Here is a 25,560-nt window from a genome sequence, read left to right as displayed (position 1 = left end):
GGCCGGAAGTGAGTTGGGAGTGCGGGCTCGGCGCTGAAGCCGCTGAGTTGGGGCCGAGGAAGTGAGGAGCCGACCGGCGGGGGCGGCGAAGATGGCGTCGTTCGTTACCGTGCAGCTGAAGAAGGCCTCGGAGGTGGACTTGGCCAAGCCGCTGTGCAAGTTCATCCAGCAGACTTACCCTGGCGGGGAGTCTCAGGCCGAGCACGTTCGCGCCGCCGAGGAGCTCCACAAGCTGCGCAAGAGCGCGCTTGGGCGCGCGCTCGACAAGCACGAGAGCTCGCTCGAGACCCTCTTGAGGTGAGCGAGCGGGGGAGGGGAGTACGCGCGCGTTGGTGGCGGCCGTTGGCGTTCGTTGGCAGGGGAGGAGGGGGGAGAGAAAAGGTGAGGTGACGGCGAGAGTGACGCTGCGCTTCGGCCGCGCCCTCAACCGGCGAGCCGAAGCCGTTGGGCCTCTGCTCTAGGCGGAGGCGCCGGGTGGGGAAGCCGCGGACTCGAAAACGTCCTGAACACTTCGTTTTTCTCAGACACGGTACAAAAAAAAAAGTTGCCGCCGCCGGTTCAAAGTTAACAACACAGTCTCTCGGCGCAGGGTTTGCACTCCTCCCCACCCGCCGTCTGGGGATGTGCTTTTAAGCGAATTTAAACCAACACTCTTTCTCGTACTTTACCTTCCGCCCTCTTACACAACCCAGAGAGGGAGGCGCCTTCTCCTTCCTTCTCTTCGCCTTCGGTTTTTTAAAAATAATAATTATTATTATTATCGTACAACTCTGGAGATCTTGTTCATTTAAAGGAGTGTTGATTCAGGAGTGGCTGCTCCGAAATAGGCGCCGCTCCGCGTCTGTACTTGTCATCGGTAACCCTCCCCCAACCCGCCTCCATGCTCTATTCTTGCTTTGCCCCTTCTCAGCCTTCCTCTTCCCAAAGTGCGTCGTTTCGGACAGAGGACAAACGTCCCAACAGGGCAATCCGATGCAGGTTTCCTTGGAAATGAATCGCTGTGTCCAGTGGGAGCTTATCCTCCAGCAGATGTGTTCAGAAAATTGAGCCCAAGGCTTTCCATAACGGGGGGGGGGGGCGCAGGGGAGCAAGCACCTGTCTTTTCTCATGGACTCCGGTGCCCTTTCGGTTGGGCTGCATTATATGGGGATCTGTTAACTTTTCGGCAGGGCACAAAATGATTACAGGTGGGAAATGTGTAGGGAGAAGATGGGGAAGCATTGACGGTGAGAGGAATGCTGTCGGTGGTAAGCGAAGGAACTTCCGGGTGTGTACAGAAGTTTATACTGTGGGAGAAATTGATCTAGAAGGCCCTGCACAAAGCAGCAGATTTAGGTGTGTCCCTACTGCCCAGACTTTGACGTAAGGTAACACTGCCTGGCGTATGAAACACTGGACTTCTGTTAGCAATGCTCTGTTTTGTAAATGCTCCAGTAAGCCAGTGTTTCCCAACCAGTGTGCCTCCAGATGTTTTGGGACTACAACTCCCATCATCCCTAGCTAGCAAGACCAGTGGTCAGGAATGATGGGAGTTGTAGTCCCAAAACATCTGGAGGCACACTGGTTGGGAAACATTGCAGTAAGCCATATTTCCCCCGTCTCCTGCTGCTTGGCATTCTGAACTTGAATGCTGCACAGTATAAGTCAAATAGTGTAGATTAATTCTGCTCCATTTTGCAAACAGGGCGGCAACCTAAGAGAAGTCCCTTTAAACTTTTGGGATAGTCACTTCACTCTCTAGGTAGGAGAACCAGTTTTTCTGCTTTATGATTTTTATAAATGGGCCAAGAACTCCAGCTGTCCCAGTTCTCATAAGATACTTTTAAAAGGATTTTATCAGAATGAAAGAAGAGTTTACAAATGATAATGCCATTAAAAATTAGGGTGGGTTGACGTACATAAAGTTTCCCATTTTGGAACTTCATATAATTTTTGAGCAAGCATGTATTCTAAATTGTTGCTCTTAACAATTCAAACACTTTGTTTGGAAATATTCTCCCCTTTCCTCCCCCTGGCCACCCCTAAATAGGCTTGAGGGGGGGTCAAGAGAACCCCCAGAACAGCACCTGGAGGGAGTAGAAGGGGGATTGTTCCACCAGGTAAGCAGAAATGCTTGTGATCTCCTTAGTGCTATGTTGAATTTCTCCCTTAGACATTAGCTACCTGGTAGTCTGTCAAACTGATCTGGCAGAGGTGGTTTCTGGTATGGTGTTGAATAATCCCAGGATTTTGGTTTGTGGTGACCACCCTGGGTGGACAAACTGGCCTAATGCCTGGTTTTAGCACCAAAACTGCATTTGACACTCTTGATTGACCTCTGTTGGGGGAGAGACAGGAGGAGTAATGTCAGCCATGACATCCTCCTGGACCTGTTCTGTGGGTTGGGGGCTGGAGACTCCATTTTTCCATGGTTTGGCTTCACCATACAGGGCCAAATCCAGAGTGGCAGTGAGGAGGTGTGTTTGCTTACTTTCCCTATGACAATTTTGTATGGGGTCCTATGCTCTTCTGACTTGTGTATGAAGCCATCCTGAGTAGGCACCTGGAGATTTGCAGCAAAGTGACACCAATAATTAAGCAATAAAGCACATTTACATTTGGTAAATGTGCTGTGCCTTTTTTTAGTGCATGGAGGTAGTAATGGCTTCAATTGAAGCCAAAAAGCTGAAAATGAATTCTGACAAGTCAAAGGTTCTGTGGCTTGGTATTAGCTCAAATATGGGAAATGGGAAGGCAATCTATTCTTAATGGGCTACACTCCCTCTAAAGGGCCACGTATGTAGATTGAACTATCTGACTTTGTTTCTGTGCACTCTGTCACTTGAGAACAAGTAGTCTTGATGATATGGATTGTCTTTCTCCACCTCCAGCTGGTTCACCAGCACCAGCTGTTGCTAGACAGGGGTTGCCTGGCTATGTCTCTGTCACCTGATGCCTAAATGATAGCAATGAGGTCTCTAGGGGAAGCGCCACCACAGGAAACAAAAAATCCACCCACAGTACTGTAGGTGGTGTCACCCAGAGAAAAACCTCAGTGAGTGGGTTGATACGTGTTAGCCATTACAAGGAATATCTGGGTCCTAAGCTGTTTAGGGCTTCAAATGTCATGGCCAGCATTTTGACTTTAATTAGGAGCCAGTGGAGTTGTTTCAATACTGTACAGACAAGCTGTGATCTGTTCGGATGATCCCTGTTAGCAATGTTGCCATACTGTTCTGGACTAGCTGCAGTTTCCAAGCAGTTTTGAAAGACAGCTGCACATAAAATGCATTTCAGTGGCCCACCGGGTGTGAATAACTGGCTAGGCACATACAAACTTGTTTTCCAGAAGTAACTCTGGAAAATGCTCTTTTTTTGTTATTAATTGGGAAAAGAAAGTGCCTAGTTAAAAAACAAAGCAAAGGTTTTCCTGTTCTAAAATAAACAAAAAAGTGAGCACATGATTATATATATATATATATATATATATATATATATATATATATATAGTACTGCTTTATTTCAAATGCTTGGTTTGAAACTAATGCTGCTGTAAAATAAAAATTCATAAAAGGAAGAGCCATAGTCCACAACTTCTTGCTCATTCACTGAAGTAATTTAGTGACTGATTTGAAAAGAGTTTTTAGTGGTTATAGTAAAAGCATTTTTACCTAAATAATGATCAATATATTGATATAACATGTTGCTAAAATTGCAATCTGTAAACGTCCGCAGAATGCAAAATGGTTATCTCTGAAGTGTTCACATCTGACTTAGATAATGTGTGATCTAGTTGAAATTCCTGCATTGTTGTTTTCCTGGTATGTTGATGGTCACTTTATGACTTTTTATAAAGAAAACATCACTGTTAATCTTACGCATATTTACTTATTTATTTCAGATACTATGATCAGCTGTGTTCCATAGAGCCAAAATTTCCATTTTCTGAGAATCAGGTAATGCGTTACGTCTCTCTAAACATTGTTTTGATAGGCATTGAAATGCCCCAAGAGCGGCATAAAATTGAGTGGATGGCAGTTTCTGTTCATGTGTATGAGACTGAAGTCTTATCCTTGAAGAACAATAGCACCCATTTTATAACTGTTGTAAACTTGGAAAGAGGGACCAATGCTTTAAAGCAAACTGGCTTCACAAGCGATTTGGATGTGTATACTTAAATGACACTCATTAAAATTAATGACAGTTCAAATAACTACTGTGTTCAACATGCCTGTAGTTATTAATATGGAGTGAAGGCTGCAAGTCCAGATGTGCTTTTGCTTGATAGAAGAGATTGACAAAGATTGCTGTGAATGTGTTCAGAGCCCCCATTTTCACCAAACTGTTGCAGTTTTCCTGACAATTTGTTCTGCATTTTCCTTAATAATGTAATTCTTATTTTGAGCTTAAAAACTTTTGTCTGCGTTTGGCATGTATTTCTGCTTAGATTTTCTTGGAATGTCTGCATCAATTACCCTCCCCCCAAAAATCCTGGTACTCTCCATGTGTTGTTGGACTACAGTTCTCATCAGCCCTGACCATTGGCTTTGCTGGATGGGGTTGAGGAGCCTTGGAGTCCAGCAACATATGTAGGGTAAGAGGATGGGGAAGACTGATCCATATCTTTCTTAAAACTGGAAATTAACTTACTCTTCTCATATAGATCTGTGTAACCTTTACCTGGAAAGATGCTTTTGACAAAGGTTCACTCTTTGGAGGATCTGTCAAACTTGGTAAGCTTCTCCTATGAAAATGAAATCTGAGTTAAATTGCATTGTATTGAAATACAGAAAAATAAGTGAAATTTATACAACCTTTCAATTCATGTTTTTAGTCATCATTTTAAAAGATCAATATTTGAAAGAAGCCATATATTTATATTTACCAGCTGGCTGAGTGCAAGCAGGGGATTCCTGAAAATGTGATTCTATACGTAGAATGCAGGCATATGTTCTCTATCTCAAGGTTGAGTTAGGTTTGTAAAAAAAAATGTGCATTAAGGCATTTTTTAATTAATAAGAATATTTATACTCACAAAATGCATACTTTCTGTGGATATTTTGTTTCAGCTTTGGCAAGTTTGGGCTATGAGAAGACTTGTGTGCTGTTCAATTGTGGAGCACTGGCTAGCCAGATAGCAGCAGAACAGAATCTTGACAGTGATGAAGGATTGAAAGCTGCTGCTAAACATTATCAGGTATTTCTTTTCCCCTCTAACATATGATTGAAATTGCTATTAGTTGTCTTGAAATTTGGCTATGTATGATTGATTGTATATTCAAAAAGCTACACCTTGGTTGTGGGGCAATGACCTTTCATTGTTGGACAAGGTGGTGAGAAACATGCAAAGGGTTTATTCACTTTGAAACACAGCAAACCTGGATCTAAGTTGTAGCTTTGCCATATATTCATTGGATGCCCTAGGGTAGGGGTCCCCAGACTAAGGCCCACGGGCCGGATACGGGCCGAAGGCCTCTTTTATCCGGCCCGCGCCGACCCCCGCTGCGCGCTCTTACTGGCGCGGCGGTGCACTTCCGGGTTGGGAAAAAAGCGCCGAAAATCGCTTGTGCGCATGGGCCTCCCCTTACCTGGAAGTGCACCGGAAATGATGTTTGCGCAAATGTCATTCTGGTGCACTTCCGGGGCGGGGGAGGCCCATGCGCACAAGCGATTTTCGGCGCTTTTCCCCGACCCGGAAGCGCGTCACCGCGCCAGTAAAAGTGTGTGCGCATGCGCTTGGGTGCGCGCTCCCCACCCTCCGGCCCACCGTGCAGTCGACACGGCGGGCACCGACCCAAAGCTGGGTAAGTTTGGGGACCCCTGCCCTAGGGCATCATGCTACATTTCAAATTTATTCTGGTTCAGATAGGGAGCCAGTAGTCCAACTTAAAAGGGTGCAAATCCTATGAAAAGCATAGTTGGAACTGCATGTGTTCACTTTTCTTTGGAATATGAGAGGCTGCTGGGGAGCAAAGCCTACCCCACCCCATTCTGTTTTTGAAAACTGAGGAAGCATATGAAACAGCTAACTGTATCATGGCAACTGTCTACACCATCTGTCTGGTACCCTTCAGTTTGTTTGTTTTTTGTTGTTATAACTCCTGTCAGCCCCAGCCAGCATGATGAGTGGTCAGGAATGATGGGAGTTGTAGTCCAAAACATCTAGCAGGCACCAGGTTGGGGAAGGTTAGTCTACATACTTCAAAAGGTCTGAGCTGCTGAGGGAAGTACATAGGCCTTAACTCTGAGACCGTTGAAGGAATTTGGAAAGGCATCAGTTGACCCCCTCACTGTTTGCACAGATGGGAGTACTGTCAGTTTTTTTCAGATGTCCTGGAAAGAAATAACAAACAACATTCTTGGATATCGACACAGACATCATAATGATTTAAATAATTATACTTTTATAGATTTCCCTTTCATAGCAGTTTAAAATAGGCCGCAATATAGTTTTCTAATACAAGGAAGTATCTTTTACAGGCTTAGAAACAAAATGTGACTTTTGAGCTCTCAATGTTTAAGCAGCATTGCCTCTCTGTCTTGCTGCAACCTGAGAATTGTTGGTGATAGAGTCACTTGGTCTAGCTCAAAAATCTGAGTTCTACTAAATACAAAACCAGCAGAACCTAAACATGCAATATGTTTGTTCATCATGATATCAAACATGTGTCTTTAATAGAATATCATTTTCTCTCAAGTTTGCTAGTGGTGCCTTCCAGCACATTAAAGATACTGTCCTCTCATCATTAAGTCGAGAACCTACAGTGGACATCTCCCCAGATACAGTTGGAACACTAAGCCTAATCATGCTGGCTCAGGCTCAAGAAGTCTTTTTTCTAAAAGCTACCAGAGGTATGTAATGATCTACTTGAAATTTTTACATTTCACTTTTTTGTTTTGCTAGGAACTACAACAATTAGGATTGCTCCTAATTTCAATAAAAAGCTTTTTAATGTGGTCAGCTGAGCAGTCTCAACAAACCTAGATCTGGCTCATGAGAAGACCTTCCTCGGAGTTTGAAGAGGATGTCCCCTTCGGGCTCTGGGGAGGGTCTCATTGCAAGCCGGCAAGTGGCACTTTGTTGAGGCTCTTCGGGTTTCTTCTCCCTAATTCCAGATTTCTGGGGCCACGTGTAAATTGAACGCACGTAAATAGGGGGTGACTGTATATTCCACTGTGTCCTCTAACATGCGCATTCTGCAACCTCATCTGCCACCACAGCTAAGGAGCAGCTAGTGAACCACTGTCTTTTACTAATTTACCCTTAGTAATGTAGAAAATTGATTGGGCCACTTGATAAATTTATTTCATATTTTGCTCTATTTATATATGCATTTATATCCCATCTTAAACACAATGCAGCAAGCAAAATAGTATGGGCAATAAAATCTATTAGTAACATGCTGTTGGTTACAAACAAGCACAGCTCTGGAGTTAGTCTTTTTTTAATTAAGATCATGTATTTCGGAAAGCTTAATAAGATTGTGGGCTAGTAGATTGTCAGAGTATTGACATTTGATTTATAAATTTGCTTAGAAAGTGTGGGGAGCAGTAGTTGTGGGGGGAAGCATGGATCATCATATCCCTTTCAGAAGTGCATCTACCATTTGGATTATTTGCAAAGCAGATTTGAAGACGCTGTAATATAACTTTCACACAACAGCCTAGTTAATATTTGGATTTAAAGAGTGTGGTTCAAAACAATGACATGATTAGAGCTTGCAAACCCTGGTAAGGCTCTTCTACCAGGTTTATGTTGTAGATGTGGAATATAATGTCTGATAACTGGACTTCCCTTTGGAAATCTTATTATTTGATTTAGACATTTCTTAGAAATATTGTATTCTATTAATTCAAAGGGATTTGAATGAAATTCTTTAAAAGTCAGTAAGTTTCTAAATTTAAACAATGTGGCTGCTTTAGTGTACATAAAATATTCAGAACTTTTAACACAGATCACACATTTCCATTGGATTTTAATATGATCTTACTCTTGTAAGTTGTACATGCAAAATGTACTGCCTTGCTACTGCTTTTCAAGCTGTCATGTTTTAATGGCATCTATATTTTGTTTTAGATAAAATGAAAGATGCCATCATTGCTAAACTTGCAAATCAAGCTGCTGACTATTACGGCGATGCTTTCAAACAGTGTCAGTACAAGGATACATTACCCAAGGTTAGTAATTTCCTAGTGAAGGCTGCTTATGAAGAAAGGAAAATTTAGGAATTGTAACTTAAATTTTGAAGAATCCCACATGAATCCAATGAATACTTGCTAATTGTTATAGATTGAGGAAAGCACATGGATTCATTCCAACTTATTGCTTCAACATTATGTCCTTCAGTTAGACAATCTGGTTTATTTATTTAAATTCATATACTACTTGATTGTAAAAAAGCGAACTTGAATTTCTTTTTTTTTACAAATTTTTTATTTTGTATGTTTCTCTGATTCTCCCCTCTGCCTGGGAATGTGGTTTCAATTCTTTACTAAAATTAATTCAAACTAACATACTTCCTAATGGAACTCATGCTTCAGTCTTTACTGTACCATCCTCTTACACAACCAAAGAAACTGATCTTGAGATAGGCTTGGTGGCAGTATGTGTGTGTTGCATGATTTCATGGCTTTCAGAAACAGGTAATAAAAGCAAAAATGTTATTTCAAGCTTCCCCCTTTTCAACATGTACGTTAGCTGCACTTGCATCTCAATTATTTGGATGGAGTCTCAACTCTAGAGTTGGTGTAAGGGCCTGTGCGAGTTAGTAATATGGTGCTTTTGTTAGGAGACATTGCTGCTGGCTTGGATAGGAATACTTAAATTTTCAGAGAGGCTATGTTTTCAGGTTCAACAGCCCTCCTTTTCCTTGATATAGTGGCTGCTTGAGTTCACGTGTCAACACTTTTAAAATTAATTTAGTAAAAGGGCAGGGTGTTGCTTTCCCACTAGATTTCCCCCCTTTGCTTCATGCTCAGTACAGCTACTGAGAGTGAGCTAGGAAAGGCAGGAGGAGCTGATAACAGGATGAACCTTGGAATATGTGCACTGGTATGCAGTTCAGTAATTATGACTCATTCATTTTATGGCAACTTACACCTTGTTTACATGTGCAACACAGATAGCCTATTTTGTGTCAAACCTTAAATCTGGTTGCAGGTGGAGATCATTTTTAAAGACTGTGTGTATGTTTCATAGGAAAGCATCAGGTTTTTAACATTACTGTATTCTACCACCACATTTTGTTGTATGTGTAGACCTTCCAAAGCTTTCTTTGGAAGAATATTTTAAAGTTTGAATTCCTGTTGCACAAGCACTTTCAGTGAGGCAGCAAATAGCACATGATATTACCTCTTACGTAATCATTGGCAGGGAAGTAATTAGAAGCTGCTTCAACAATTGCATCCATTTTGCTATGTCAAGTTTACACATACTGTCTCTTCCGCATCGTCATATCCAGCAACTTCAAGATGAATTATTCTTCCCATGTGAATTGGCAGATCATAGGGATTCTCAAGAACAACTCTACAATCACAGTAGCTCCTCCTTGAAGAATTATGCTCTATGTATCTCTACCTCTTTCTGTGCGGTTATGTATTTAATATTCAGTAAGAACTTAAGCCTGTCAATGGCCCATTTAGTCCAGCATCCTGTTCTCCCAGTGGCCAACCAGATGTTTGTGGGAAGCCTGAAAGCAGCATTCTCCTCATGTGTGATTCCTAGTAACTGCATTCAGAGACCTCAGACCATGGAGGTAGAACACAGACATTGTGGCTAGTAACCATCAATAGTTTTATCCTCCATGAATTTGTCTAATCCTGTTTTTGAAGCCACCCGTCATGACCTTTTGTGGGAGCAAATTCTGGAGTTCTCCATGCAGTATGTGAAGAAATACTTTATTTTGTCTGTTCCGAATCTTCCAACATTATTTCAACATTACTTCAAGTTCTAGTGTTATGAGAGAGGGATAAAACTGTTTCTCTAAACCCTCTTTCCACACTTTGTATAATTTTATACACTTCTATCACGTCTTGTTTTGCCTTTTCTCTAAGCTAAAAAGCTCCAAATAAGAAAAAGCAGTTGCCATGCAGAGGAATAAAGCTGTACATAGATGCATATGTGGACTGACCCACATAACTGAACCTTGTAACAGGCAAAAGTTGGCTCTACATTTCTCCTTTGTATGATCTTATACTGGCTTCTGTTCATATAGTTGAAACTATATGGAATAGTTGGTTGGCATCCCTGCTGTACTTCCTCATTCTTATTTGAGTTGTTAATCTTTGTTAAATAAGATTACTAAGCTTGGGTTCAGCTAGCTGAACTGAAATCCTAAGCAAATTTAAAATGTGCCCAAATTATATTTATTTTTATACAGAGCTGTGCTCATACTTCCACCAAACTTCATCCATGTAATGTTACATGGGTGGGTGTCCACGGCTTCTCATGTCTTAACCTTTCTAAACCATTAATTGGGTGACTCTAATGTCCTCTTCTTCTTCCTCTTTCCTCCTGCATCCCATGTTGTCTGTGATGGTTTATGTGGTTGGACTTTCCCCTGGTCAGTATTTTTATTTCCAGGAGGTGTTTCCTGTTCTGGCAGCAAAACACTGCATAATGCAGGCCAATGCAGAATACCACCAGTCTATCCTGGCAAAGCAGCAGAAGAAATTTGGCGAAGAAATTGCAAGATTGCAAGTGAGTAACTTCATTTCCTTTCTAGAATGCTATAATTGGTTCCAGCTCTAGAAAGATGTAAGTATGTTTGGGGGGGGGATATCTGAAGACGTTTTAAAATCATCTTGCATCTGATTTCAACCTCAATTAGGAGGCTGAAGTCCAAGCCTGCAACAGTGTTAACTAATGTATTCCATTTTGACAATAAAAAAATTAACTGGATGATAATTCTATAGGATAAAACAGAGTTTCTCAAACTGTGTTCCGCAGAAGCAATCCAAGGGATTGTAAAAGAAAGTTGTGAGATTCATTGAGCTGCAGCCACACGTATTAAATGTACCACTCAAGCAATTATCCTGGAAATCATTTCCCCTTTTTTGCTTCCCTTGCCATGCTTTCCAGGGGTCAAATCAGTAGTGCTAGTCAGAGCAGCGTTGTTTGCCTGGCTTTCCAGCGTTAATATGCTACTGCCAGTTACCAAGGGCCTGCTGCCTCAAACCTCCCACTCTCAGTAACCAGTAGCAACTTGTGGTGTTGGGAAGCCAGGTAAGCAGTGCTGCTTTGCGCATGACAACCCACGTCTGTGTTAAAGGTGCCATTCAAGCACACTCCACGGGAATCCTTTCCCCTCCCATTAGCACTTTCAATTGAACTGCAGCCTGATGGCAAGAATTAAATATACTGCTGCTTTAAGATAGTAAGAACTGTCTCAGATAAGAGTCAAAGACAGACAGACAAAGAATCAACAGCAAAAATAAACATTTTAAGGTGGAAGTGGCTTTCATTCCTCCTAGTGGTTTCCACATTGACATTGAAACAAGGATAATAACAATAAAGATCATTGTTATTATTTTATTTCTTCAATTTAGATATTGCCGTTGATGAAAAGATCCCAGGGTGGTGTACAACGATAAGAACTCATTTTACGGAGCGTAGTAATGAAAACACAGCACAAGCATAATAGTAAAATAATCATCATAACTACCGTATCTCCCCTGCACCACACCTTTAACATGCCACATAGATTATTTAATGGCTAAAGGCCTGGGTAAAGAAGGAATGGTTTTGCCTGGTGCCTGAAGCCATGTCACAATGGCACCAGGTGAGCCTCTCTGGGGGGATTATTCTACAAATGGGAGCCAGTACAGAAAAGGTCCGTTCTTGCACTGTCACCCTCCGAACCTCTCAGGGAAGCGGGACATAGAGAAGGGCCTTGGATGACAAGAGCAGAGTCTGGGTCAGTTCATATGGAGAGAGGTATTGAGGTTCTGAGCTTTATAGGTCAACACCAGCACTTTGAATTGTGCCCGGAAACTAATTGGTAGCCAGTGCAGTCAGGCCAGGATTGGCATTATATGCTTAATGTGAATAAGCATGTGTGTGTATATACAGACACCTTTCTGTTCATAATACCAAGCTTTTTGTCTTTTCATATTTCCTCTTCCTCCTGTTCTAGGAAAAGGTTTTTTTGCAGCAAATATATTGTCACTAAAAAGGCACCTGAGCACTATAAGAGTAACATGTTCTGGACACACCATGGTTTATTCATTTTTATTGGGTTTATTTTTTATTGCTGAGTGTTTTTTAGGGACTTTGACCTAGCTTGAAACAGAAATGTATCTTTTGGGAAACAGTTTAGATCAGGCATCCCCAAACTGCGGCCCTCCAGACGTTTTGGCCTACAACTCCCATGATCCCTAGCTAACAGGACCAGTGATCGGGGAAGATGGGAATTGTAGTCCAAAACATCTGGAGGGCCGAAGTTTGGGGATGCCTGGTTTAGATATTTAACTCTACTGGCATTCAAAGTTTCAATCCCATATTCAGTTACATGAGAGTAAGTCCCATGGAATACAACAGGGCTTACTGAGTAGGCATGTACAGTATTGCACTGTAAAAGAGGATATCTGAACATTATGTTAGAAAGCATTGGAGTAGAAACTAAAGATTTGGTTCTGTAAATTCCTGGCAAATACCTTGCAAACTCTTTCAGATATGTATGTTACCCTTATAGTCATGATTGTGTCTAAATTAGATATTGCAGTTGTATGTAGAAACTAAGTGTTAACTTTAACTTTATTTTTAATTTAGCATGCTGCCGATCTAGTAAAAACAGTGGCATCTCGCTATGATGAATATATAAATGTAAAAGACTTGTCTGATAAAATCAGCCGTGCACTTACAGCTGCTAAGAAGGACAATGACTTCATCTATCATGACAGGATACCTGATCTTAAAGATCTAGAGCCTATTGGAAAAGCCAGTCTTGTGAAAGCCACTCCAGTTGTTGTCCCCTTGAGTCAGAAATTTACTGGTAAGCAGGCTTCTTATTGCAGTCTACTATTTAACATACATTACAGCCAACAATACCTTTCTAATTTTTGGACTAATGTTTTTGCACTTATAACCTTTTGAAGGGAGTATATTTTATTCCCAATCTCTCAGTGCTATCGTGAGATGTATTGGTAATCTTTCCGTTTTGAAGATGGACAAACTGCTTCTGAAAGTTTAGTTTGCCTATCACTGAGCAGTTGCTCATTTATTCACCTGCACCCAACCTTTTTCCTGATGGGACCCGAGGTAACTTACAGATAAAAATGGGAACTGCTAAAAACATAGAAAAAACAATAATTAAAACAATTAAGCATTGTTAGAAGTAAAACTATATGCATATATTAAATCGTATTAAATCCATACAGATAATTTAAATGAAAACATTACTGCACCAGCCCTTTCATTAAAAGTCCATTTGCAAAAGCCTGTTAGAAGAAAAATTATTTTGAGGTGTTTTCGTGTTAAACGTCAATACTTTGCCTGTGTTAAAATTTTGGTTGAAAGGCTTCCCTTTCCAGAAGGCAATGGAGAGCATGTGCTGGTGGTTTGATCTTTCCGGATAAGTACCCTTGGGAGGTAGAGGTATAAGCATTGGGTTTTTTTGGTCTTCTTAGTAATACTGCTCATTTTATAGATTTGTTTGAGAAGATGGTTCCCCTGGCAGTGCAGCAAGCTCTCACTCTCTACAACCAAAGAAAGGCAGACTTGGTTAACAGATCAATAGCCCAGATGAGGGAGGCCACCAATCTGGCAAATGGGTGAGTTGATGATTCTGATGTCTGACTTGCTAAAACATTGTGTTCACTTGGCATGCCAAAGAGACACTGTGGAATAAAACAGAAGCTCAGTATTATTAAAGGTACGTTTTCATGTCATTTAAATTTATATGTTGCCAAAATTGTGTTTAGCATTAGAAGAGTACAATGGCACTCAAAAAGAAGTCTTCATTAGCAGTGACACCATCAAGTAGTTTGTGTTGTTTGGACAATTTGACTTTTACTTCAGCAATACTTGGTACAGGCAGCCCCCCACCCCTGCCTATTTACACATGTTCAACCTGGAAGTGACCCAGAAATGTCATAAAGACATCACTGAAACATCCCTAAAAGGGCGAGGTGGGCATTTGCAGGCTTTTTCGATGGGTTTCCATTATACGTACGCAATTTCACCTACACAAGCGATGCTTTGCAACATAACCCCTGCGTCAATAGGGGGCCACCTGTAATTTTACTTTTTGGCTACAGCAAACAGAATGGTACAAGAGAAGACAGTATATTCTTACACATTGTTAAACGGGAATGTTAACTCCCAACAAACTGTCAGTCAAGTGTCTTTAAAAGCTGGTTGATGTCAATTGAAGTGTCAAATTGTCCTTCCCAGAGTGCTGGCTTCCCTCAATCTCCCCGCTGCCATAGAAGATGTTTCTGGGGATAGTGTTCCTCAGTCCATTTTGCAGAAGTCTAAGTCTGTGATTGAACAGGGAGGTGTCCAAACTATTGATCAGTTGATGAAAGATCTTCCGGAACTGTTACAGAGAAATAGAGAGATTCTGGATGAGGTAAGCCTACAGTAATACCGTACCAATAGTCTACACTGTTAGCACATCAACTTGCATTTTACCATATTGTGGTAGTGGCAAAACCTGAGCTGATAAATTCTCACACTTTCTTTGTTTATTTACAAGAAACTAGATCACCATATGTTTTAAAAATAGATTGCATTTGATTGGATTCCAATGTATATGCATAGTGTGTGTGTGTGTGTGTGTGTAAATATATGTATTGGGTGTTCATAGGGGATAGGTTTTCAAAGCAGCACTGGATTTGTTTCATTCTAAAGACATTGGATGATACCCAATTCTGGCAGTCTGCTTGCACAACAACTGTTCTACTAAGTAGGAACCTCATTTTAGCACAGACGGACAGCCAAATCCTGTGGATGTTGTCCACTTGTGAAAGAGAGTGCACAGTGACTAACACAACTGCTGCTATCATAATTCTTGTAACGGTTATGCCTGTGCACTACTGTTTGCTCAACGAATGCTCCAGCTTTCAAAACCTTGCATGAACACTGTTGAATTTTGCTTTCTTGGTTAAATCCAGACTAAGTTGAAATTGGATGCCATTCAAATAATTGGGGAAAGTTAATTATGATACAGGTGAAGCCTACACTCAGCACACTTTGCAAAGATCCAGCCTTTCTTTATGGTTTGACATTATTTAATTAAAATATTTTTAAACAATTTTAGTCTCTAAGGATATTGAATGAAGAAGAAACAACAGATAATGAGCTAAAGAACAAGTTCAAGGAACGTTGGCAAAGAACACCATCAAATGACCTTTATAAGCCTTTAAGAGCAGGTAATATTTGTTCTTCGTAACTTGGTACTGAGTTGCTGAAATATATTGGCATGAACCTGATTCTGTGTTCAGATTTCTCCCAAAAGGGGTTGGAGTGATAAGGAAAGACATCAGAGGAAGCAGAGATAAACATTTATTGGACTCTGAACAACAGGTGGCCTCTTCTAAGCTCCTCTCTGATCTGGTTACCTAGGTTTAGCACACTAATGGCAAAAAGTGGTTTATACTACATATCAGTTCAGAATAGTAAGATTTTCAAATAATAGGATGAAATGTATCATATTTGCTTACACTTTGGGGAAAGGTGCAGAATGGAGATAGGAGAGCAACTTAATTCTATACTTCAGAATTCATTATGCTGAAGAACCTTAACTTGATTCATTACGGACCTCATCAACTATTTTTAAGTTTTACTCATTGTCTCACATTGTCTGCAGCTATAGAATGCTTTCATTATTGAGACTGAATTTTTTTAAAAAAGTTTTTGCTGCTTTTATTTCTTGTATTTTATTATATTGCAACTTAAAATCTGTGGAATTCAGATTGTAGTATGATAAAGTATGCTAAAACCAAAGGAGCGATAAAAATAAAAACCATACAGCATCTAGCACAATACATTGCAGTTGTTACAACATAAAAATTATTAAGGGTAGACCCAGACAATCTGCAGATTTTGAGTGGTTTATGGGGGTGGGGATGAGTTTGAGAATCATACCTGTTTTTATAAGTTATGCGCTGAAGTATTTTTAGTGTTTTACTGTTTTGGAATTATTTTTACTTTAGTGTTTTACTGTTTTGGAACCAGCCCTGGGAGCATGTGATGAAGGGTGGACTAAAAATTATCTTGATAAATGGGTTTCAATCAATGGAATTGTTTAAATTCACACAAGCACCAATTTACTAGATTATTTGTAACGCAGACTCAGTATATTACTAAGTTTTTAAACTAGTAATTGTACAGTACTGTATTTTGTGTATTGGAAAAAGAGCCTTACTTGAACATCGAATGAACCTTTGTATTATTATTATTATTATTATTATTATTATTATTATTATTATTATTATTATTATTTATTATTTTGTAGAGGGAGCCAATTACAGCAATATCTTGGATAAAGCTGTGCAAGCTGACAAACAGGTTAAGGAACGTTACCAAACGCATCGTGATACAATTTCACTGTTATGTAAACCAGAACCAGAACTGAATGCAGCAATTCCGTCAGCAAATCCGGCAAAAACTATGCAGGGAAGTGAGGTAAGAGAATTGCATATAAAGTTTCTTAACAATTCAGTTCTTGATTGATAATGCTCTGCCTTAACAGTTGTTTGATAGACTACTTAAAACCTAGGGTGAAGAGTTGTAAAAATCTCCCTTAGATATTATAGGAGCACTGTTAAAGTGCTGCTTTCATGGGTTCATCTCACAATGCTGCTGTAGTGATCAGAAGCTAATCTCTGGCTAGTCAGGGCCAATTGTTCAAGTATTTAGCATCTCAACATAGTTTCTGATCCTAAATGAGCATTGATTACATGGAAAAGATGTGTTTGCTTGGCCTCAGTCATACTGTGTTGCATCTTTAGACATTAAAATAAGGTGAACCATTGGAAAAACATTGCTAAAGATAATGCAACACAGACAGGGGTCAGCAAACTTTGTCAGCAGGGGGGCAGTCCACTGTTCCTCAGACCTTGTGTGGGGCCGGACTATATTTTGAAAAAAATATGAACGAATTCCTGTGCCCCACAAATAACCCAGAGATGCATTTTAAATAAAAGGACACATTCTACTCATGTAAAAACACACTGATTCCTGGACCGTCCGTAGGCCGGATTGAGAAGGTGATTGGGCCGCATTCGGCCCCCAGGCCTTAGTTTGGGGATCTGCTTATAAGTATTAATTATAGAATAATTCTACCTGGTTAAAGCAGTGGGAGAGCTGTGACAATAGAGCCCACTTTAGCAGCTTTGATGAGAGACCAATTGGTGCTTGCATTTGCTTGTTTTCCTCTTCCCTCCCCACCATTTCTTCCATGTGCTCTGTGGTTTGTTTGTTTTTTAACTTTGTACGCCTGAAAGCAGGGACTGTTATGTTCAAGACTTAGTAAATTTTGTACATGAGAGGATGATGTTAATATTAAACTCTTCCGACGCAGCACAGAAACTTAATCATCTATTAGGCAGAACTTCATTTGAAAGGAAAAATTAATGAGACACGGGAGATTGGGGTTTTTGTGTTGTGCTTTTTACATTAAAAAGTTCTGCAAGGCCTTCCCAGATTACATGAGTGTTGTGGCATGGAATGGAGAATGGCCTACCCTGTTTGCCATCCCCACCCAATCTATCTGATACAAATTTATAGGTTTTTGTAAGCAGCTCATCATCATGATCCACTTTGTGGATCATCAGAAAATCAGAAAAACTTGAGAAAATCAGAAAACTTCACAGCCAGATCTTTGATATGCCATTTCATTTTGCCCCAGATGGGTCAACTCTGTGTTCTGTGATGCAACAAACTTGTCACTTAGTTGACCTCTTTAAGGCCCAGCCTTGCTAAGCTATTTTTTTTTTAACGTACAGTCTTGATGATGCAGTAGTGGGAGAAAATAAGTATTTCAAAAACAACTGCTAGTTCTGACTCTTCTCTTTCTGGTACATAGTGGAAAATAAAACTTGAACAAGTGCCTCAAAGCGCCAACAGTTAATTGCACTTTGCTTTCTAGGTGGTGAATGTCCTAAAATCCTTGCTAGCTAATCTGGAAGAAGTGAAAAAGCAGAGAGAGCAATTAGAGAATGATCTGAAGGCAATAAACTTTGACATGACAACAAAATTCCTAACAGCCCTTGCACAGGATGGTACTTTAAATGAAGAAGCCATTTCTGTCACTGAGTTGGATCGCATTTATGGTAGTCTCACCCACAAAGTACAGGAGACCCTGAAAAAACAGGAGGAGCTGCTCACCAACATTCAGGTATCTTCTTTGTGATACATTTTAAGGGCCAGCTTGGCAGTTGATACCTCTGGGGGACAGGGTGCTGGTAGTCATTGATTTCAGTGTGCTTGTACTAATTCAGACTCGCAGCCACAAATATTTTCTTCTAGTAGATAAATGTATTTATCCTAGTAAAGATCTATGCCCTTTTAGAGACCCAGTGCCCAAACTGCAAACCAAAACTGACTTATTTATCGCAAAGTGCCAAAAGGGGGGGCTCCCCAAAATTGTTGAGCTTTTTTGGGGAGAGAAAGAAAAAAAACCGCCACGGTTCTCACCATCTCCCTCCCTCTTCCTGCTGGGCACGCTCCCCGGCTAGCTGGCTGGCTGGCTCGCTCTTGGGCTACTGCAATGGGGAGGACGGAGCAGCCCTGAGGCCAGGTGAGCAGCAGCAGCCAGGAGGAGAGGGAGAGCCCCCACCCCAGCCAGCCAGCCCAACAGCTGCTGCTGCCTGCCTGCCTGCCTGCCTGCCTGCTCCCCGCCCGTGATCCCGGTGTGGTCTTCCCTATCTTCCCCCTCCCTCTGGCAATGTCGCCGTGGGAAAAGGGTGAGGCTGGGTTGGGCCAGGCACGCAGAGAGGCGGCGGGCGCAAGTGCCCTCCTAGCTCAGGCAGGTCAGGTCCGTGGGAGGCAAGGGGCCTGTGGAGGATTAGAGCTGGTGGGTGGGGACGGAAGGGAATGGGCGAGGCCTGGCTTGGAGAGGGGAGCTGGGAACTACCACACAGCACCGAAAAAAGTGCCGAAAAAAACCCCACGAAGGTCAAATAAATGAATGCTGTTATGCCTAATCAGAAACAGCCACTGCTGCAGCCAATTGAAAAACAGACACAATTGCCGGCTACCAGCAAAAAAAAAAAAAAAAAGGTTTCTGGGTTTAAGCCGTGGATGCACACGGTAGCATAGGGAGGAGCAGGAGCACAAATGGAAAAAAACAACAGCGTGGATGTGCCGATGGCATGCGTGCCAGCAGTGAGTTGGCATGCCATGGGTTCGCCACCACTAGTATAGTCTTAACAATGCTGGTATAGTATTAACAACACTGGTATAGTATTAACTTTGCGAAACCCTCTTAAAATGTTTTCTTTTTTCTCATGGTAGAATTCACATCAGGAATTTTCTAAGATGAAGCAATCAAATAATGAATCCAATTTAAGAGAAGAAGTTCTAAAGAATTTAGCTGTTGCTAATGACAATTTTGTGGAACTTGTAGCCAACCTGAGAGAAGGCACAAAGGTATTCTAAGGTCCCAAAAGCCCAGTTGAATGAATGTGTATACTATATTCTAGAGAGAACGCAGGTCTTGAATTATAAAAGTTGAAAATGGGGTGACGTTTCATGTACTTAATACTACTTTGATGGGATGGGTTTGAAATGCCACAAATTTTGGAGCAAGTATTTATTACCTATAATGACAATAAGCAATAAAACTGAAAGAGATAAGTTCTAAACAAAATAGAAACAAAAAATCGGAAGTTTGGGAAATGACATTCCTTTGGGTTATACAGAACCAATAAAGAAGAGTTCTTAATATGCTCCTCCCATTGCAGCCTTGAGTCTCCTTTGAAGTTAACACCTGTAACACCTCTTTTAAGCAGAGAAATGGGAATATAGGGAACAAGAAGGAAGAGAAAAACAAAAAAAGAGAATGGAAGGCCCTGGCAGCGTGTTAATTGTTTTAAACTGAAGAATGTTTGTGTATTCATTTATAACACCTTTTATCCCACCTTTCTCACCGAGGAGCTGGAGATGGCTTGCATAGTTCTCATTTAATCTCCACAACAACCCTGTAGGGTAGATTAGGCCCAAGGTCACCCAGTGAGCTTCATGGCTGAGTGGAGATTTGAATCCTGGTCTCCCAGGTACTAGTGGGGATATATTGTAATCAAAACAGTCTAGGATTGCAAATGGCACAATGGAGGCAACACAGGAAAGAGGTTGGGCTAACAGGAACAGTATATAATTTGTTGCAGTGATAGTTAGGCTTAGCACAGTAGAGATGATATACATTCCCTTTGTATACAAGGTACATTATGTGTCCAGTTGTTGATGTTGAGTGGACAGCGAATTTTTTAAGCTTTTAAAACCAGAACCTTTGTTCCATCTGAAGCACATGCATCTTATTTATGGCTCTTTGGACCAGAATGTAATGTAGTAAGAAGTGAAGAAATAGTAAATCATGGTCATGAGAATTGTCAGCTGACATATATGGTCTTCAGACTACCCCTTAAGCACCTGCAGACTGTGTTTGCATAGAATTCCTTGGTATGCAGTTCCACGTTCACTTTTCCTAGTGGCAATGCTGGAAATAGCAGTGGACTAAAATGTTTCCTTGTCATTAGTTTTCTCATTTCTTGCAAATATGACTTATGTCAATATCCAGTGCTTTGTTTTTAAAATGCTGCTGGTGGTGAGTAGTCACTGTTTTCTTCCTTCCTAGTTTTACAATGAATTGACTGAAATCCTTCTGAAGTTCCAAAACAAATGCACTGACATTGTGTTTGCACGCAAAACGGAGAGAGATGAACTTCTGAAGTAAGCTTGCTCCACCTTCAAATATTAGATGATATTTCATCTTAATGGCTTTCTTAACTACCTTTGAGGGAAGATTTCCTTCCAGTCAGGGGGTCTTGAGATCAGAGATGACTCTTCAAATGATAAATATGCATTTATCGTAAATGCTTGGTAGTAATCTGAGAAAATTACAGGAAATACTTAAGTCATACTGCAGTAACTTCTTTATGTGTGTCAAGAAGTTGGCCAATTAGTAAGGGCTAAATATGCATATATTATGCATAAAAAAAGGTAAAGGTAAAGGGACCCCTGACCATTAGGTCCAGTCGTGACCGACTCTGGGGTTGCGCGCTCATCTCGCATTATTGGCCGAGGGAGCCGGCGTATAGCTTCCAGGTCATGTGGCCAGCATGACAAAGCTGCTTCTGGCAAACCAGAGCAGCACACGGAAACGCCGTTTACCTTCCCGCTGTAGCGGTTCCTATTTATCTACTTGCACTTTGACGTGCTTTCGAACTGCTAGGTTGGCAGGAACTCTATTATGCATAGAGCCAGCTATATTCCTCTATTCCAGTGGTGCCCCAACTTAAAAATCACTTAATGATTTTTTTCTGCCTTTTGTAGCTTACGCCATGTGTTTGGTGCTGTGTGGTTTATAATAGGACTGCTGCTTCTGTTTTTTAAGCCCTGTGTTTTATTGTATTTCATAGAATTCAAAATGTAACACAATGAAATACAATGTAAGAAACAACAGGAGTGATAAAAATGAAATTGCAATAGAAACAACATTTTTGCTTCTTTCAAATATGGTTTGATCTGAAAAGGCCACATTTAATTCTAATAAGCTTTGGTGAGATTAAGCTCAACCCAATTGCAGAGGTAATTTGACCAGTTTTATAATAGCTTGGTAGCTTTCTCTGCAAAGACCCTGTGTATTTTAATTCAAAGTTAGGGGGGAGGGGAATAATGCAGCAATCTATTTTATGTTTCAAATCTTATGAAAAACATTATCCTTTTAAGAGATTTGCAGCAAAGTATTGCTAAAGAACCCAGTGCACCTTCTTTTCCTTCTGTGCCTGCATACCAAACTGGAGGAAACAAACCTCCAGCATCATCAACTCCAACTCCAGCTCCCAGAACCAGCGTGGTAAGTAAAGGAACCATTTAAACAAATTTATAGTGTTATTTGCTCTCTTGTCCCAGTAAGTTAATGTGACCAGCCTCAGGTACTGCATAGCTGTTTCTTGAATGAGAAACCACCTGTTCCGTGGTGGCTGCTATTGCAGGTGGGTAGCATTTCTGTTTGCTTATTTAAATGTATACGATATGATACCACTTACCATTACAAATCTTGAAGTGGTTTATCAAGATAGAAACGATTAAAAAAACAAAACATGAACACAGTTTCAATAAAAACAGTGCCCCAGATATCTGCAATACTATAAGGCAGTTGGATTAGTGTTACTAGTCAGGGAAAACCCAAGCCAGCAAAGAGGTTTTTAGTAAAGCATTTCAGCGGTAGAGCATTTCGGAATGTACCGGTAGGTGTCACTGTGGAGAAGGCCTGCTTTTGTGTTGCCCCCAGGTTCTGACACCATCAGCAAGGTCTGTAAAGATCTAGTGGACCTGCTGTAGTTACATAGTACCCTCTTTGTCTGGCCCTCTTGCTAGACTGCTCCCCTTCGTCCCAGGCCACACCTGTCAGTGACGCAGTTTCACGCCCCCAGTATTTATGCCTGACTGGAATTACTACTATTATTGATAATAATTGAATTTATATACCGCCCTATACCCAGAGGTCTCAGGGCGGTTCACAGAATAAAATCAAAATATAAAACCACAGAATACATAATCAAAATAAAAACAACAACCCAATAACCCCTCACCCCCCAAAACCACATTTTAAAAGGGCATAGGATCCTCACAACATTTAAAGTAAGACAATTAACAAACTCATTGGAAAGACCGTGTTCTCAGAAATGTCTGCGGCAATATTTATTGGCAACCAAATTGGCCAGGTGTCCTTCACCTCTGTGGATGGAGAGAGCGGGTGGGTGTATAAGGGACTATTGGAACTAGCACAAAGGTAACAGTTATGTTAACTGGTAAAGGTAATATTTGTATCTACACTGGCAGGTGACCCCCAGAAGGTTATAGGGCCCTTGGGATTAAAATACAGGGAATAGGCAGCATAGCCCTGGGTTGTTCAGAGCTTAGACTTGAAGCCTTGTTTCTTGGCTCCTGTTTCCTCTTGTTTTTCAGAGCCTATACTGTTTAGTGCCACACACAGATGATAGCATTGTAGTTTGTCTATGCAGCGCACATCTAACTCCACTTTCCTTATTTAGGTCAGTAAACCACAGCCCCCAGCACGCCCTCCCCCACCGGTGATTTCTTCGGCAAATGCACTCACTACTCCTGTACAAGCAGCCATGGGGACAGCACCTTCTCCGGCTGGCTCTGCAGCTAGCACAGCACCTTCACAGGCTCAGGGGCCGCCTTATCCAACATATCCAGGATACTCTGGGTAAGTTTGCAAAAAAAGGGGGGGGTAGCTTAAGCACCACTTGAGAGATTAGATTGCTTTTAATTATTCGGCAAGAGTCTTCTTCTGCTTTGATGATCACTCATAGCCAAGTAAAGATTGTCTTCCAAAAACACGATCTTAACAGTGAGTCTGTAAGTGACTGTGGAGGCCAATTCTGGATCCACATGTCCTTCCACAGTGGGGACATAGGTTTCGGGGGGGGGGGGGAAGCTGGTCACGGTGAGGGTTTGCCAGGCCTGCCTTCCTCTTAGCACATTTCTCCCTTTTCATCCTGAGTTTGAGCATCTTCAAATTCCATGACACCTTTGGTAAGGTCTGTTCTCCAATTGGAGCGCTCGTAGGCCAGTGTTTCGCAGTTGTCTGTGTTTATACTCCATTTTTAAAGATTTGCCTTGAGAGAGTCTTTAAACCTCTTTTGTTGACCACCAGCATTACACTTTCCATTTTTAAGTTTGGAATGGAGTAGTTGCTTTGGAAGATGTTAATCAGCCATTCGAACAAGATGACCAGTCCAATGAAGTTGATGTGGAAGAATCATTGCTTTGACACTGGTGATCTTTGCTTCTTCCTGTACACTGGCATTAGTTTGCCTGTCTTCCCAAGTGATGTGTAACAATTTTTTGGAGACGCTGTTGATTGAATCTTTCAAGGAGTTGGAGATGGTGTTTATAAGCGACCCATGTTTCACAAGCAATAGTAGCACCAGGTTAAAGCTTAAGAGTAGAGCTGTTGCTAGTGGAAGTTATTGTGGTGGGAGGATGTCAGACTTTTAAGACCCTATTAAGGATTCCAAAATTCTGGAAAGCTGTTTTTTTAGCAGAAGGTTTGAAGGGCTGTGGAGGGGGAAGATCCTTCAGAAGGCCAACTGGAGAGGTTTATGTGCTCTGCAGTATTGTAACTGTACTTTTCCTGCCACTTTTTGTTTTTACAGATACTGCCAGATGCCTATGCCAATGGGCTACAATCCTTACATGTATGGCCAGTTCAATCTGCCATACAATCCTGCGGCTATGTACCAAAATCCTGGACAAGCACCGTATCCAGGACCACAGCAGCCTGGATATCCTTACCCACAACACCCTCCACAACAGCCTGGATATCCTTATCCACAGCAATAACATATCTGCAAAGAAGCACTGCTTGTTATAACTAAGAGAAACTTGCAATAAGCATACTAAATCTTTAGTTCCAGTTAGTGTACCTCGCTGTATTGAAAACGCTCCGTAACTTTTCTCTGGTTAGATTCTCAAACATTCTGCGCTCCCAATTGGATTCTGACTGTATTAAACCTCAGCAGGCTGCATCTATAGTACATGAACAGAATTAGATTACAGCAAACGGTGTGAACTACACTTAAACCAAAATTCTTTATTAAAAAAAAAATAATTTACTATAAATAGTATTTGGGGTAATTGAGATGAAAAGCAAAAGGAATTGCACTGGGTGAGATTTAGTCCACAAGACTAAATCAGGTTTCCTTCTATATTTTGCTGGTTTGTATTTTGGGTATCAGTTTAGCTCACAATCAAGACATTGTAAATCTTAAGTGCAACATAATATTGCATAGAGATGGTTTAGAAATGTTTAACAGTAGATATTTCTTACCACCCTATAACTGGTGTTATGTTTCTGAAGTTTGGGTGCACTCTTTGGCGTTGGTTTTTGAAGCCAAGATTTCTGCTAAACACTCAAGGATGGAGATTGGTTGTATTTGAGTTCCTGTAATATACAAATGATTCCATAGATCAATATTATGTTACTCCAGAATGAGCAAGAAAAATAAATCTGCATATTTTTATTGAATCTTTCAGAAGACTAGCTTTCAAGTTGGAAGATGTTTATCAGTGATGATTTGCAAAAAATGTTGCTAAATTGCTATTCATGACTGGCTGAGAAGTAAAACACTTGACATTTATTTTGATATTTTGCTCCTGGTTTATCTTAAGTGGTGTCGACCTGCTTGAACTGCTATGAATCTAGTAGCACTGCTTACCGTATCTTCACAATACCACATTGGTCCCAGTCCATGCAGGCATAGAAGGATAATCCCACACAAGAATAATCTAGGTTCACATGCTAAACATAGGTTTCACATATCTGAAATAATAGTTAAAAATCAAGATTTTTGTTTTTAAGCATGTGGTTGAATCTAGGTGACTCG

At 41.0% G+C, this 25,560-nt stretch overlaps 1 protein-coding gene across 2 annotated transcripts; it reads left to right on the top strand.

Moving 5' to 3' along the window:
• Nucleotides 1–25,320, top strand: PDCD6IP (programmed cell death 6 interacting protein). 2 transcript variants are annotated; one of them, XM_035129290.3, is made up of 18 exons: nucleotides 1–297; nucleotides 3,881–3,935; nucleotides 4,643–4,712; nucleotides 5,049–5,176; nucleotides 6,678–6,831; nucleotides 8,057–8,157; nucleotides 10,562–10,678; nucleotides 12,749–12,971; nucleotides 13,626–13,749; nucleotides 14,372–14,549; nucleotides 15,240–15,351; nucleotides 16,437–16,606; nucleotides 18,072–18,320; nucleotides 19,439–19,573; nucleotides 20,778–20,872; nucleotides 21,872–21,998; nucleotides 23,200–23,378; nucleotides 24,331–25,320. In XM_035129290.3, exons 1-18 carry the CDS (start codon nucleotides 92–94, stop codon nucleotides 24,515–24,517), a joined length of 2,610 nt encoding a protein of 869 aa, XP_034985181.1. In that variant the 5' UTR covers nucleotides 1–91; the 3' UTR covers nucleotides 24,518–25,320. The 2 variants fall into 2 exon arrangements, with proteins under 2 accessions (XP_034985181.1, XP_034985180.1); XM_035129289.3 differs by having other exon boundaries at nucleotides 10,547–10,678.
• Nucleotides 25,321–25,560: the final 240 nt, after the last annotated feature.

The sequence above is a fragment of the Zootoca vivipara genome, chromosome 11 (assembly GCF_965207765.1).
Source record: "Zootoca vivipara chromosome 11, rZooViv2.hap1.1, whole genome shotgun sequence".
In the NCBI taxonomy this organism is placed as follows: domain Eukaryota; kingdom Metazoa; phylum Chordata; class Lepidosauria; order Squamata; family Lacertidae; genus Zootoca; species Zootoca vivipara.
Note: the sequence above shows the minus strand (reverse complement) of the source record. Positions and strands in the feature narration are given on the sequence as shown.

Bases quoted from the DNA above. Each gene is read 5' to 3' on its own strand.
- PDCD6IP (XM_035129289.3), top strand. From the start codon at position 92: ATGGCGTCGTTCGTTACCGTGCAGCTGAAGAAGGCCTCGGAGGTGGAC. The intron at 16,607-18,071 runs GTAAGAGAATTG...TTTGCTTTCTAG, and splicing joins AAACTATGCAGGGAAGTGAG to GTGGTGAATGTCCTAAAATC. The intron at 21,999-23,199 runs GTAAGTAAAGGA...TTCCTTATTTAG, and splicing joins CAGCTCCCAGAACCAGCGTG to GTCAGTAAACCACAGCCCCC.